General features: G+C 36.0%; 3 protein-coding genes across 3 annotated transcripts; all 3 read right to left on the reverse strand.

Moving 5' to 3' along the window:
* Window positions 1-1,912: 1,912 nt before the first annotated feature.
* On the reverse strand, window positions 1,913-3,859 carry LOC106430027 (myosin-9-like). Its single transcript, XM_013870802.3, has 5 exons — window positions 3,515-3,859; window positions 3,218-3,328; window positions 2,970-3,050; window positions 2,140-2,266; window positions 1,913-2,034 (listed from the first exon to the last, which is right to left on the reverse strand). Exons 1-4 carry the CDS (start codon window positions 3,764-3,766, stop codon window positions 2,189-2,191), a joined length of 522 nt encoding a protein of 173 aa, XP_013726256.1. The 5' UTR covers window positions 3,767-3,859; the 3' UTR covers window positions 1,913-2,034; window positions 2,140-2,188.
* A 766-nt stretch (window positions 3,860-4,625) lies between these two features.
* On the reverse strand, window positions 4,626-10,623 carry LOC106430026 (1,4-alpha-glucan-branching enzyme 2-2, chloroplastic/amyloplastic-like). Its single transcript, XM_013870799.3, has 22 exons — window positions 10,353-10,623; window positions 10,043-10,197; window positions 9,701-9,900; window positions 9,468-9,566; window positions 9,037-9,079; window positions 8,805-8,864; window positions 8,622-8,702; window positions 8,228-8,344; window positions 7,804-7,887; window positions 7,391-7,512; window positions 7,086-7,205; window positions 6,865-6,994; window positions 6,670-6,780; window positions 6,413-6,541; window positions 6,230-6,333; window positions 5,996-6,140; window positions 5,774-5,921; window positions 5,599-5,699; window positions 5,409-5,486; window positions 5,175-5,330; window positions 5,024-5,098; window positions 4,626-4,936 (listed from the first exon to the last, which is right to left on the reverse strand). Exons 1-22 carry the CDS (start codon window positions 10,486-10,488, stop codon window positions 4,817-4,819), a joined length of 2,514 nt encoding a protein of 837 aa, XP_013726253.2. The 5' UTR covers window positions 10,489-10,623; the 3' UTR covers window positions 4,626-4,816.
* A 923-nt stretch (window positions 10,624-11,546) lies between these two features.
* LOC106429995 (serine/threonine-protein kinase D6PKL1-like) lies at window positions 11,547-15,500 on the reverse strand. Its single transcript, XM_048768368.1, has 3 exons — window positions 15,347-15,500; window positions 12,943-14,900; window positions 11,547-12,583 (listed from the first exon to the last, which is right to left on the reverse strand). The coding sequence occupies exons 2-3, from the start codon at window positions 14,808-14,810 to the stop codon at window positions 11,737-11,739; spliced, it is 2,715 nt and encodes a 904-aa protein (XP_048624325.1). The 5' UTR covers window positions 14,811-14,900; window positions 15,347-15,500; the 3' UTR covers window positions 11,547-11,736.
* Between the last annotated feature and the right edge of the window lie 901 nt (window positions 15,501-16,401).

The following is a 16,401-nucleotide window of genomic DNA, read 5'->3' on the forward strand; positions in this document are numbered from 1 at the left end:
ATATATATATATATATATATATATTAACATAAATACCTATTAAAATAAAATTATTTATTTATATGATTTTATTATCGTTGCATCTTATTATAGAAAAAAATTTAAACATTGATCACAAAAGTTTATTTGAGACTTTTAACAATTTTAGTAATTTATACTCGTTTAGAAAAATTCAAAATACAACATATACAAAAAATCTAAAATTTTAATATATGATTAATGTAATTGTGTAATTTATTTTAATAGTAAAGAATTAAACAAAAATGATAGAAAGCATACAGATTATTAGCAAATCTTCATTATTTAAAATCATTAATTACTATATATATCATAATCATATTACGTAATTTCGTAGGTTTTATTTAAGAAAATAATATATAATAAATAGTCACATTGCTTTAGTTAATGTCATATGATATCATATAGTTGGTATTAAATGTTTCTAGTGAGATATAAAAATCAAATTGAACCAACATGTTTTTCAATTTCAATGTGAGGCTGACACGTAGGATTAATCCCCTATATATTATTTGAGAAGCATTACAACTTCTTTTTGTAGCCACATGTCATCACTAGAATGATTCTTAGAATCATTAGAGAAATATGTTGGTCCATATAATTATATAATAAGTTTTTTATTAAACTAACAATAAATTTATCATACGGAATTGCCTAATGTGGCTAAAGTATATATGGCTATTAATAATTTTGAATAATAAAGATTTGATAAAAAATATTGTATCTTCTATCATATTTGTTTAATTTTAAACTATTAAATAAATTAAACAACCACAATAACCATATAATAAAAATTTAGATTTTTATGTATATGTTATATTTTGAATTTTTACAAACGGCTATAAATTACTAAAACTGTTAAAAGTTTCACATTCAAATTTTATGATACATGGTTTAAAATTTTTGTTATGACAAAATACAAATGATTAAAAAAAATTTATAAGTAAAAAGTCTAATTTAATTAATTATTAAGATTAATATATATATCGTTTTAAAATTAACTATAAACCATATAAAATACAATATTTTAGTTTCAAAATTTACTTTGAACAATTTTTTTGATAAAAGTTTTGAACGATCATTGACAACTTTTTTTTTTAATTATAAATTACTAAAACTATTAATCCCACAATGAAAATTTTGTTATCAGTAATTTAAATTTTTTTCTATAAAAGATACAAATGATTAAAAAAACTATATGAGTAGAAATCATCATTTAATAGACATTAATATTAAAAATATACTAAAATATATTATCTATGTTAGTATCATTTAAATTTAATAACATATCCTATCAAATATAAAAAAAATATTTTTTGGATTAATAAAATTGATTTATATGTTTGCACCAATTTAATTATATATTTAATAGTTACTGACTTTTAATTATTTAATATATATTTATTATTTCATAATATGTAAAAATATTTAATACATAAAATAATTTATATATATAATGTTGCTCGGGTCTTAACCTAGTTAACTACCTAATTGATTGACACATAAGCAATGAATCTTTTTTAATTATTACAAAATTGAGATTACATATTTTAAAATGTTCTTCAATTAATATATATAGATTAAAATTGGTCTAAACTGAATCTAATATCATCCACATTTTTTACGAAAAGACACAATAATAACACTTAGGCTTTATCCGACATTTTTGGTAGTTAAGGTCTTCAAGGATTCGTCTGCACATGTAAGTTGATTGGTAACACACTAGTCTAGGACAACATAGTTGAAAGGAAAATATGATTTTCGTTTAGAATAATTAGCATCATATATATATTCTTTACGTTCCATGACACACTGAACATTTTTTCGTGTACAGATAGATTAGGCCGTTTCATTAACATATGATCAAGAGAGATTTGAAAATTGAGATGCCTCATGATATAATCATATGCATAAAAGTTGACACAAACATAGTTCTTTACATTTATTAGTACAAATTTGCAAATCACATCGATAATGTCTTGACATTGTAAACTGGTTACATGTTTTTTGAAACACCTGAGTTCAAAACCATTCACTATTACTTTTTATTTTATATTTATATATATGATATTTGATAGACGACTAGAGTGATAGAAGGAAGAACAAAGAAAATACTCTAACCATGATTTACCACATATAGCCCAATCCAAGTGAGTCTGCTCGTCCAACACTAACCTTTGGTTTGATCAATGTTCTTGCTTAGCTCTTCCAGCTTCTTTAATCTCATTTTCTCGCTTTCTCCCTCCAACTACGCTCAATCATTAAGAAAAGAAGAAGACACTGTTAAGTCTCTGTCTCAAAACCATCACAAGAACACAATCAAGGTGAACATAAACAACGTTTTAGATTCAGCCGCACAGATTAGTACTACTGCGCAAGTGTATAAATGGAAAATGGACAAGAAAAACAAAAGCGCATGATTGTTCTTTGGATGTCTGACTTGCACAAAAGAGGTGTCCAGAATCATGTGTTTGCATCTAGTTTGGAAGAAAATAATTGCAAAAACAAAAACAAAAACAAAAGCAGAGCATCCAAACATGGGGAGTTCTGATACTGAGTCTCTATACTGATCTTAGGTACTAAAATTTTGAAACCCATTGAAGAGTCAGGATCATACAACTCTAGAAATGGCCAATACGGAGATTAGATTCCAAAACCCGTAATACTACGACTTCCCCTATTGCAATGAGAGTCGTTCCCAAGTCTTGGAACAAGTCTACGGTGTAAATGTCTTTTATCCACATTTTGTAAGGTTCTCTAAAGGAAAAGTAATGGGAAATTCGTATGCTCAATTCAGAAACAGAGATCAGTTTTCAAGACTACACACCAATACGTAGCACTAAACACACACCATCCATATGCATGTGGTACGATCAGACCAGGTATAAGTAACATTCATTCAAACACTAGGAAAAAAAAGTAAGGGAGAAGTGAGATGATAAAGAAGTAACCTCCTGTAGCTTGGTGATCAGCTCCACCTTCTCCTTGTTCTTTTCATTAAATGCTTCAAGTGCGTCCTTGTACTCTACTTCCTACACTTCATGAAAACACACAGCTTAGCATATTCCAATTATTGTTCAATTATATAAGATCTTGATAGTCCACAAGGACCATTTTATATCTCGAAACTTAGGTGTTTGGCTGCAACCTTTAGCCTAGTTCTTAAGTAGCATCCCAGAGAGAGAGAAAAAACAATTACCTTTTTCTGAACTGTATTCCCCAATGGCTTTATCTCTTTATCAAGCGAATCAATCTTCTTCCGGATCAAAGTAACTTCCTTCCTCATGGGATCAGCAAATCCTTCAAGCTCCTGATGCAATTAACCACCGAACATACATTATCCACCAACAAGACGACGAGCTTCTTCTTTCACAACTAAGGTTTAAGCTTGAGATCCAGAGTTCATCTTTAGAAACTAATGAAAAATTTCCCAAAATTCTGTAACCTAGCAAAAATTGAAAAACCCTAAATCCAACTGAATATTTGTAGATCAAACCTCGCGGATCAAAGCGAGACGTTTGGTCTCGTCTTCAACACGGCCGAGCTGAGCTAAAACTCGCTCTCTGATCTCCATCTTCTTCTTCTCGATCTCGTCTTCTTTGGCCTTGAACGCCGACAACGCTTTCACCGACAGCTCCTCGTCTTCCTTCTTCATTTGGCTGCTGAAGCTCATACTCTCCGATAGCTCGTCCTTCAGACGCCGGCTCTGATCCGCCGTCGCCGGACGCGTCGCCTCTGTCGGTTGCATCTTTTCTTCTTCTCACAGAGATTTCTTTTTTTTTGCTTTTTGAGCCGTTTATCAGATGCGATCTACGATGACCGTTGGATTCTTTATTCGACTAATAATGCAAGTAAAAAGGGTGTGTGAGTGACCTGGAGGCACTACCTTTGTCTAAACCGCAACCAAATTAAGAATTGAACCAGACCGGTTCATTTCTATTCATCTGCCAGGGCATTTTAACTTGGACCCGAAAAAACGAACCAGAACCGACTTGAAAATATCTGACCCGGAATCGAACCAAAAATTTACAAGTACTTTTTGAGTCTAAATTTATTTTACCCGAAAGAACAGGAACCGAAAGGAACCAATCCGAATAGATCTGGATCCAACAAGAACCCATTCGAATAGATCCGATCCTATTATTTTATAATTTAATCGAAATATCTTTTGTTAATAACATTTGTTATTATTTTGTAACATTTTAAGTAATATGAAATTTTAAAATGTAAAATTTAGGGTTTTAAAATATTTTATTGTAATTATTATTGGGTTCATTTTAGTTATTTTGTAAAATTTTAGATATATATATATATGACAAATATCGATTAAATTTGATGGAGTTGGATATGTCATGTATTTTTCAGATTCTAAATATCTGAACCCGATCCGAACTCGATATGAATCTAAAAAATTACAGGTATTTTATGAGTATTTTTATTATAGACTTGAACCGATCCAGACCCGAAAAGAACCAACTGGAACCCGAACCAAAAATTTTCAAGTACTTATTGAATCTAAATATTTAGGATCCGAAAGACCCGGACCCGAAAATAACTGACCGAAATCCGATCCGATTAATGAACGCCCATGCCTAGATATAAGGATGTGATTTTTCAAGCTTCGTTTTTGCAATTTTAAGACAAACCAGCTGGGCCCAACATCGGTTTATTCCGGTTATTACAAACTGGCTTTCTTAGTTAATCAAGAGCTATATCTCCGGTTTAGTGTTTTAGATATTTTCGTTTACACACTTTACATTCTCAGTGACATTTTGTTCACACTCTTTCTCTTCTCTGCTTACGGTTTTGGACCCAAAGTCTCGAGACCATCATCACGGTCTGCTAAAGCGTAAACCACGGCAGTTCTACATGGTGTGTAGACCATGAACGAGGAGGGTCGTCCGTCATATGAGCCCTCCTGCATGAAGCGTAATTGGTCAAGAGATTGGAACATTTCGCAGTGAATATAAACTTTAAATTCAAATGGTCTTTTGAGTATTCTTACAAATGTGAAATACTCTGCCGTGCGGTCGAGCCTGCCGAATCCACCAAACAGAGGATCGTCCGAGTCCAATACGATCTGGTGAACAATCGTAGAAAGAGATTAGATTATGAATCTGTTTTCACAATCAAGCTAGAGCTAGATGTGAATATACCTTGTATTTGCCTGGCTTGGAGCAACCAATGCGGTAATCAAAGTAGCTGCTGGTCCAGTGGAAGTTGAAGACGAAGACCAGATCACCTCTTTCGAACACGATTACTCTATCTCCTTCGTCTTTTCTTGATATGAAAAGATGCTCCGAAGTCATAAACTGCTTACAATGTAAAAGTCAGACTTGCACTAACGAGATTCTCTAGAAAGTTTTTTATTAACAAGGAAGGAGACTTACACCGTATTTCTCTTCAAGATTTTGCATTGCCCGATCAAACTCTTGCAGTCCATGGTATCTAAGATAATCCGCATCTCCCTATACATAATTTATTTTCTGAATCAGAACACAGCAAAGCATGTCTTGATATTATATATATATATATATATATATATATATATATATATATATTGTACTTATGAGAACTTACAAGATCAAATCTGCGCCTGCATTTGTCATAACTGAAGTTGTTCCCAGGAATCACACTCCCATCAGAAAGACGCTGCTCGCCTCTGGGAAAATCGATCCATTCTGAACATTTGCAGGAGAAGATGAAGAGATGTACTCTCGAAGGTAAATTAAATAAAGCTTTAGTTAATATATACCTGGATGTCCGAACTCGTTCCCCATAAAATTTAAATAGCCTTCACCGCCTAATCCCATGGTTATAAGCCTGATCATTTTATGCAAAGCTATTCCTCTATCAACAAGAGGAGTTGATGGTCTGTCGACCGCCATGAAGTCATACATATCCTGGAAACAAACAAACAAACACCATTCAAATAATTCCTAAGAATTAGGTAAACGAATATGGACAACTATTATACCTTGTCCATTAACCAGAAGGCAATTGTTTTATCACCAACAAGAGCTTGATCGTGACTCTCAGCATATGCAATACACTTCTCTGACCACCTTCTGTTGGTAAGCGTGTAAATGATGTCGCCCATTTTCCAGTCCTCATCTCGCTTCCTTCACAAGGAGGAGAGTAATATTTACTCAGTTTCACCAAAGATGCAGTGAAAAGAAAGTGCAGCAAAGAAAGCCGAAAAGAAGCTCACTTGAGAATTTCTATCCACTTATCAGCTATGGCCATGTGTAAACGGTAGTCAAATCCAACGCCACCATCTTGGACAGGAATGCAGAATGTTGGCATACCACTAACCTGAATGAAACAATATTATAAGCATAAATCACAAATTAGCCAGATCGGTCGTTGTGACGAAGGCTTTTATAAGACTTACATCTTCCCCAACGGTAACCGCTTCAGGGTAGAGCCCATGAATCATATCATTTACCAGCATCAGATAATTCACAGCGTCCACATCAGTTTCCAAGCCAAAGTACTCGGTGTAATTTCCAGTAAATCCAACCTATCCAAAACCAAAGAAAATAGAAGGCCAATGAACCAACGTCTGAAAAGTGTAAAAGCTGGAAAAAAAACGTAAAATAAAAAGCTTCTACAGAAGTTAGCTATCCACTATCGAAAAGGTTGAAGTACCGAGAGTCCATGATGCGTATACATCATTGAGGTAACACCATCAAATCTGAATCCATCAAACTTGTATTCTTCTAGCCACCACCGAGCATTTGAAAGAAGATACCGTAGCACCTAAAAAAAGTGACTGTTAACTCAAGGTGCTGACGAAAGTCTCCTCACAATATTTTGATTAAAATATGGGAATAAATTACATACTTCCCAGCTCCCATAATTGAAAAGACGCGAGTCCCACATCCAATGGTAACCCCGAGGTCCAGGGTGGAAGTAGTGAGCATCAGTTCCATCAAACATGTTCAGTCCATCCAATGTATTTTTTGAAGCATGGCTGCGGAGGATTAGAGTCTAACAATATTAAATGACTAGTAAACGACCAAAAGGTGTATCTGCTCGTTTGCTTTCATGAAATTTTTTATTACCTGTGAACGATATCCATCAGAACGATCATGCCTAACTCATGAGCTCTATCTATCAGTGATTTTAGGTCCTCTGGGGTCCCACAACGGCTGCTAGGGGCAAAGAAGTTTGTGACATGGTACCTGGCATACACAGTAGAAACATGCATGATCCTCAGTAAGAAATAACAAATAAGTATGAGATCCCTGTACTACTAGCTGCTTGAAGATACAGATAGCATCATGGCACAAATGCAATATTTTTTACAGCAATAAATTAAATGCAAACAGATAGGATTTAGTAGAGCTCACTCAGGTAAGAATAATACCCAAAGCTGGCATAATATGAATGTTCTTGTATAGCCATGATTTGAACAGCATTGTAGCCAAGCTTTTTGATACGTGGAAGCACATCATCTCTAAAATTAGCATAAGTATTGATCATCGGTTCCTGCATAACAAGTTCACTGTGAAAAGTATCCTATTCATATATTCATACAATATTTACAGAGTAGAAAATGGGGAAGTGCAAAAAGCATCATCGCAGTGAAAAGTATCCTATTCATATATTCATACATTTTGTAATTCTTAGAATTCTTTCAGCTGGATTGGATCTATGTCGTTGTGCTTAAAAGACACACACTGAAGAAATAAGCATTGTGATTGATACTTGTAAAGAAGTTTGGGACACAGCTGTTAAAGATGAAAACCTAATTATATAAGAGAGAGAAGCCGCACGAACCGTGCTACTCATGCCAACATGTGACTCATAAATCCTCAGCGACTTAGGTCTCTTTGGTTGGGGATGTTTGAATACATACTTCTCCTGTAAATAAATTTATAACTGTTAGTCCATAAATTAAAGATAAAGGGACAGCCAAAACTTTTTGTTGAAGTTTATAAGAACGCCAATGACAAACTGTAAGGACACATTTAAATGGGGTTTAACATATGTCATTAGTTGTTCATAACAGAAGGAAGGATAGATGGCCGAATTTGCTAGTTAAACAATAAAATTATGTGTTTTAGGATCATCTAAGACTAATCAATCCATGACTGCATTCATACTAGCGGCGTGTCTATAAATCTGAATCTTATAAACTTCAAACTAGCACTGGCTATAACCCGATCCACAAGATAATTATCAAAGGACTGCAAAACCCTACCTCTTCTGGAGGATCATAGTATATGCCATTGAACGGGATTTCACCTGGAGCTTGCACCGAGAACTTGATCCAAGCAGGAATTGAGTCTTTAATGCCAGATGGTGTATCCATACGAATCTGGAGTTTTGTATCAAAAAATTAATCATTATTACATAACATTATCAGGAAGTTCCGACCCACACTAGGCAATGACTGATCTCGATTTATTCAAATATATACTCGTGACATGTAGAATATTAGTCAAGGCAGTGTGAATCCATTCATACTGGTATTACTTATTTTTGCATTCCTACGCATGTGTTAAGAAGAACCAAAGCGTTCACCATTTTCTATATCTGGTGCTGGTCTAAGTTTTAAATAAACGCATTCACCAGTTTAGCAACTTCTTATTTACCTTTACACGTGAGCCATGGGGGATTGCTGGCGAACCATCCGTGTTGTTGGGCAAGAAGATCTCCCAAACACCAAATTCATTCTGTAGAAGATTTGATGAGATAATCATCCGTCCTAATCTACTATACATTATATGAGTTTACCAAGCATAAGAAATGTAAACAAAGTAGTCGATAGGCCATACACGAGTCATGATATCTGCATTAGGATTCCAGTTGTTGAAATCTCCAATTAGTGATGCAGACTGAAACAGGCAAGGATAGAAAATCAGTAAAACGACCAAACTAGTTATAAATCACATGCATAACACAGAAACAGATACAGATACATTCGAGAAGTAAACGTTGCAATAGAGATGTGAATGAAGAACACCAACGTATAATTTTCTAGCGGAAAACTAAAAGAAACAAACAAACCTTAGCTCCAGGCGCCCACTCTCTATAAGTTATACCGGCATCACTGAAATCGCAAATGAACGATTGAAACAGAACATTAGTAGCGATAAAACATAACCAAAAATCTCTAACGGCTTCAAGAAAGGGACAGGTCTTATAAACTCGACTTCAGTTTTTTAGTGGAAAAGGGTGAAGCTAAGAATAATCATATATTAGCAATGCATAGTAGCATCACTGAAGACTACTTCTTGCTAATATTTTTGGTGCTCAACCTGTAATTTTGTAGATGATGAAGACTTGCTTGGCTACTAGTTTGACTACAATCAGACTCTTTAACTACCAAAAAAGATACTAATAGATGTCAACAACGGTTACGCTCTAATGTACCAAGCATTTCATGAGCGTGAACTTAAATGTTTACTTAAGAGCTATAGGAGGTAGCTAATAGTTACCTGCGCAAGAATCCTAACTTTTCATAGCCACGAGAGAATGCCTCCAGACCACCCTCATACTTGTCTATTTCCTCTCGCAATCTTCTATACTGTTTATAACTGTAGCCAACAACAAAAAAAAAAACGCAGAATACTTAAGCGGAATCAAAAGTAGCAACAACATCCAACCTTTCAACAAACTTGTACGGAGAAACAACTAGAAGAAGCACGTAGAAGAAAAAAAAACATTTTACCGGTAATCAAGATGGTCTTTGTAACTCTGCAACATGGGGTCTATCTCATATATTATCTGCCCATTACCAGGTGGTGGAACAGTTCTTGGCTTCACCTCTTTCTCCTTGACGACCCTACTCGAATTAACGGAAACAGACGCTTGGTCTTCTGTTATTACTGTGCCGTCCTCTTCCATTGTTTGACTTTCTAGATTTAATATCTACCAAAGGAAAAAAAAAAAAACAAAAACGGCATATTAAAATGTTTAGTTATTTACAAATTTGTAACTCACAATAGGTTAACAATTTTGCCTCTGCATACAGAATTCACACAGATTAAAGGGGCAAAGATGAGATATCCACCTGTGGTGCTTGTGAAACGCTGCTGGGACCTTGTAGAGCATCATCAGTCACCAAGGAAGCACCATCATCAACATTATCAGGTACTAAGACTTTCTTCGAGACGGCTTGTGACTTAGAATTAAACTTAGCAGATTGATTCCCAGCGAAGATCTTCCCTACATACATGGAAATTAATCAAGGTATCTGGATAATAATGAAAAGACTCAAATACTCAATTTCAACAATCATCCTAAAGCTAATCCAGAAACTATACATAGCATGAGGTTTGATCTCACTCAAATCACGATGGAGAGAGAGGAATAGAGCTTACGAGAGAGAGGGCGTTTCTTCAGGAAGAAAGAGACGGTGGAGTTGAGAGATCGCGCATTGGAAGAAGAGAGGGGGGGAAGAGGGAAGGATGAGACGAGAACACCTGGAGTCAGAGACACTCCATGAACCACCACCATGTCCGGCGATTCCTAGAGAGAGAGAGAGCTGTGAGATCTACAAGGAGTGAGAAAAATCTGGGAACGAAATCGAAAACGAGTGGCGGGTTTGCTCTGTTTTTTTCCCTTTTTAATTTGTTTATATTTGTAGTTTTGTGAATTGCGAAACGGACGAACCAGCGATTGCTTAAAGATCAGTGTAAGTGGGGTCCCCCACCACATTTTCACAATTCCCCATCGTCCATTTTTTTTACCTTTGTTTTTTTTTTTTTTTTGATTAAACTGGAGGGATTTCAACCCGCAGGGGACTAACCCTTCGGTGCGAGCCAGCCCATTTGTTACTATGGGAATTAGATACCCAATTGCCTGGCCAAACACTTGGGCATATCTGAGGGGAGGATCGAACCCACGGTCCTTAGGACCAACGAACTCGCCTCGCGCCACTCGACCACAAGCGCTTGTTTACCTTTGTTTCCTTCGTCCAATATTCAATTTTTTCTTTCCGCAAATATTATTCCGAACAAAACTTATTCTTCTTCTGTGTAGTCTCGAGTGTAGACCACGTGATATTTCTACACACCTCTTTGTTATTGAGATCTGATGCATGCACCTTTCTTTACTTTCACTAGATTTCTAGTATAAAACAAATTAATGTCTAATAATAGCATCTCAATAGCAGATTTTTAGTGCATATCTTAGGAATACAAAATAAAATAAAATTAGGGGAAGGGTGGAATTTGGTTTTCATTGAGATACCTTGATATCTTTATGAGATAATCCTTTTTGCTAATTTTTTTATAATCGTCTCTTTTATAAACACACGAACATCTTTAAATATAAAACTGACTTTTATTAAAAAATAATAATTTTAAGTTGCTGAAAAACTAGGCTTGGTGATGCTGAGTATGAAAATTGACAATAGGGCTGTCTCACCTATCTACTTTGTTTCTAGAAGAAAAAATTCTTCGCATGTGAGATTTATTATGAGAATTTCTGAATGTGTTTGCACTAAGTTTTTGTAACAAAATTCTTGCCGCGTTTAATTATAATGCACCAAATTTTTTAGCGAAAGAAAAAGATTATTCCAAACGCATTTTAATTAATTTAATTCTGAAAAATATTTAAAACCAAGTAACAATACATTGTTTAGCAAAACCATTACAAAATAAAATTAATCCCACAAAGTGATTACATAACCTGAGATACAAGAGATGCTTAACCAACGGAAGCTTCTGCATGCATGCATCTCTCTTTACCGAACGGTTCTTTCTAGAATAACTCAAACTCAAGATGTTCCCCAACTGCCTTGCAATCCAAGTAATTACTTTTCCCTTCATGATTCGGAACTCCATAGTCATAAAAATCCGGAAGCTCGGGCGGTATCGCACACCGTATCAAAGCCCAGTTCAAGCCTTCGAAGAACGCGTGCCGTTTTATCTCCGCTGCTCCTTTCTCCGTCCCTAACCGGTTCTCAGGTTCCTTAACCAACAACCCTTTTATAAGATCCTTAGCTTGGAAACTCACGTTAGGGTTATCAGGAAACTTCAAGCTCTGACGCACAACGTTAGCTATAGTCTCTTCATTACTAGCTCCTTTGAACGGCGTTTTCCCGTATAGCAACTCGTATAGAAAAATCCCAAACGTCCACCAGTCAACCGCTGCGCCATGACCTTCTCCTTTGATGATCTCGGGGGCGAGATACTCGTGTGTTCCGACAAAAGAGTTTGATCTCGCATCTGTCGGTTCCGCCACCAGCTGAGGTAACGACTTGAACCGCGCGGTTAGGTCGGATTTTTTGAGTTTTTTCATCATTACACGGTGTTGTTTGGCTTTTTTCTTGTTCCCGCGGGAGAGTTTAGGTCGGAAACACGATGGCTCGATGCAGCTAGATCCTGTGCGGCTACCTGAAGAGAGTCTCATCATGGCATCTCTGTGGAGCGGAGATGATGAGTTTAGTAGCGTGGGACTCACGGTACATCTTAAGGAGAGATCGAAATCTGTCACCATAATATGTCCATCGTCACGTACCAAAATGTTTTCTGGCTTCAAGTCACGATATATAACCCCTAACATATGCAAATACTCCAACGCAAGAAGCACCTCTGCGACGTAGAACCTGTAACAAAAAAATTTGGGATTACATGCACAAATCATACGCTAAAAATTTGAGACCTAACTAACTGAATTAACCAAAATTTTACCAACCAAAATTACCTGAATTTAACCGAAATTAAACCAAAATTTTAATCGAAATATAATCAAAACCAAAAACTTTGATTAGTTTTAGTAAAAAAATTTAAAACCGAATTACTTGAATACCGAACCAAAATTTTCAAGTTCAATTTAGCAAGATATTTGTCAAACCGAACCCGCATGCTTAGTTTTCAAGATTTTTTTTAAAAAATTGTAATAGCATAATTAACTAATTTTTTTTTCAAAAAAAGTTTAACAGATAAACCGTAAGAAACAAGGTACCTAGCCGCTGGTTCGGGAAACCACCTCCCGGGCTGTTTCTGCCTTAGGACATGCAAGTCACCTCCCGGACAACATTCCATAACCAGACAAGACAAGTTATCTGAAACGAAGTGAGCGTATAACGTCGGAAGAAACGGGTGATCAAGCATTTTGAGAATATCTTTCTCAGTTTGTGCCCTAGACATCTTGTTCCTTCTCTCCAAAAACTCATTATCCATCACTTTTATAGCGAACAAGCAGTTTGTTCCCGTGAGCTCAGCCAGATAAACAGTTCCTATATCTCCGCAACCGAGCTTCTTCAGAAGATTGAAATGCCTTAGTCCCAATGAACCTAGCCCATGCTGTGCCCTTATATGCTGAATAGCTTCCCATCTCACATCTTTAGACATATGTGGTCTGTTTCCGAAGCTAGATCTTGTCATTATATCGTTGCTTTGTCCTTGTTCTTGTTCTTCCTCGCTAGTGCTTGAGCTGTTGTATTTGTTTTCGGTTTCAGAGTTCTCGTTGACATCTTCAGTGGCTGCTCTGTCTAAGATGAGTTTGTTTGGAGGACTATCTGGATTCATTACAACAGATTTCTCACTGAAAGAACCAATCTCCACATTCTGTTCCGACATGTAGACAGAATCCTTCTGTTCAGCTTCTTTTCCGGATAGAATATCTTCCTCAACACGTTTCACTAGGGTTTTTCTACCGAATTCAAACCCTAGTGAGCCCTGAGAGGTCTCCGGATTCGATAATTCCAGAGATCTTCTTATCTTATTCTTGTCAAGTTTGGTCTCACTGATCTCATGAGAGCTCTCATAGCTTGAGCTGGAGAAATCAGAAGCCAATTCATCTAAGCATCCTTCCTTAACACTTGTCTTCGGCTCAAGAACAGACTCTTTAGAAGGCTCATCTTTATTTGAAGTGTTCTTCAAAGTGAAATGGCATCTATGGCAGAGAAGCTCCTTTGCAATGGGATCATAGAAGCCATCTACTTCCTCATACACATTTGTATCCTCTTTCTTCTTCTTCAAGGAATCTTTGCTCCTTAGAGCCGGTTTAGCTCCTCCACCGCCGCGTGGAATGGTTCTGGTTAACTTAGCCATTCTCTTACCATTAACTATGGTTGAAGTAGGTGTATTAGCATACAGCAACTTCACTTTTCTAACTGACTTCAGCCCAACCACTGTCTTATTGTTCACCGATCCTGGAGACGATGTACCGAAGCTCCTCTTAGCCATACTCAACTCCGCGTCATCAAGAGACCAGCTATTGTCTTTCTTTAGGACCATCTCATCGCCATACAGCTTTGAAGAAGATGTAAGAGAGTTTTGGCTCGAAGAATGTATCTTAAGAAGCCGTAGCTGCTGCGCTATGCTACTCTCTGCTGAACTGCTTTGAGCCTCGTCTAGTAACTCGACAAGCACAGCTTTTCCATCTTCACCAGCTCTGCCGCTAGGCTTAGGAGTGGTCCGTTTGCTAGCTGCTGTTTCAGATGCCTTGGTGACGCATAAATCTCTCAAAGACTGTTTTAACGTCGCTGGTGGCTCAAAGACTGTTTTAATCTCAGCTACTGTCTTGCTTGGTGATCGAGCATTACGCTGCAAAGGACTGTTGTTGTTTCTACTGCTACTGGTTGCACCGAGTTGGTAAGAAGGAATCATTCCGGATGTTCGAATGCTTATAGACTCGAAGAGTTGGTTGATATCATCTTCTAGTGACCCTCTGTAACCTAGTTTTAGTACCGGTCGCTCCAGGTCCTTGTCGTCAACGAGGCTTGATCCTGAGTGTGGAATGGTTGGTGATCTTGTGGAGTAAGTAAATGAGTTTTGGTGGTCTTCTTTCTCTTCAACGATTTCACACTTTCCGGCAAATGAACCCATAACCTTAAAGCTCAGTCAGACAGCATCCTAGTAACCGCGGAAATGCGAGTAAACTAGTCCAGTCGATACATCTTTTGATCCCACACTAGCCTGAAAATAATCTTCACATATCATATACGTCTCTTCAAACACACACATAACTTAAAAGATCAAACCTCTTCCTGATGAAAATTTAACTCTAAAGAGAACACATATTCAGAACAGAACAGAACAGAAAAAAGCAGAACAGAAAAAAATTGAAGAAAAGAAACATAACACAACAACCTATGAAACAGTCACATATCTGAGAAATCTAGTTCCCCAATGTCTCTATAAAAGCATGTTCATATGCTGATATTTTTTGCAACCTTTTGACATTTTCTAATGATTTTCATGAATTTATACGTTTTATACACCCTAGGCATGTATTATTGCATACAACTCAGAACAGAAACATGAAAATTAATGAAAGAAACAAATATATAAATTGAGTAGAAGATGAAGAGCCTTTAATGTCATCATCTTAGATTCATTTATGAACAAGAGTAAGACAGTACCTGTGAGGGTAAATTGACAAAACAGAGAGACAAGAAAGCTGTTGTATATCGTCTTCTGTGTCTTCTCTCTTTTCTTTTTGTTTGGGTTTTGACAAGGATTCTGCAACTTTCTCTAGGCAGTTTGAAGAACAAAAGAAGGGGACCCATGTCATATGGTTGTGGGTCTCATGTAACAACGAAATTTAATAAATATTTTTGATTAATTCGATGGGGTCTCTTGACATGTTGATCACTACTGATTATTGTCGTGTCAAATTCGTTGACATGTGTCTTTCAAAATTTAATGAGTTTAGTAGATTATATAACCATGTCTCGTTGCAAATAAAGTTGAAGATTTGAGTTTCAGGCTGTAGATTTGTATTAGATTTCTAAGAAATTGATTAAGTTTCTTTTATGAAAAAGGCGATGATAATGAAGCTAATGTCCAGTTGACAATAATGATGCAGGTCTTTAATCACTATAAGTCTAGAAATATAATCTAATACAATCACTTCGCTCGAGGTTTTCTCTTGAATATTCGAAAGCTGTGAGATGCAAAAAGGTTGATACTTTTCTTAAGGCTTAGCTGATTTTTAAGCATATTATAATTCTTTAGCATATTATAATTTTCGTAAAGCTTAAAATGTTCGGAAATCCAGGAAGATTAAAGGAACTGGCCACACTAAAAAAAATCGCTATACTTTTTAGTACTAATTAGTGTGGTCATCATCATTTGTTTTCTTTTTGAAAAAAAAACAAAAAAAAAGTCATCATCATTTGTTACCTTAACATTTTTCTATATAAAGTTTTACATGAATACAGACCGAAATTGTAGTTCCAATTAACCAAATGAAATAAATAGATTTATCCATATTATCGCTCACTTATGGTTACATACATATAAACACGAAGACATTCTTACATGGTTAAATAATAAATTTACGGACCATATCCTCTCATATTCTATTTCCTGATTGAAATAAAACACTTTTGATGATGGTCAAATGTTTGTGTCCTTGCCTGGCCATTGTGCATAGCACTAAGCCTGTAACTAGTTTACATAGATAACATACAAA

This window comes from Brassica napus, chromosome C9 (assembly GCF_020379485.1).
Source record: "Brassica napus cultivar Da-Ae chromosome C9, Da-Ae, whole genome shotgun sequence".
NCBI classification, from domain to species: Eukaryota; Viridiplantae; Streptophyta; class Magnoliopsida; order Brassicales; family Brassicaceae; genus Brassica; species Brassica napus.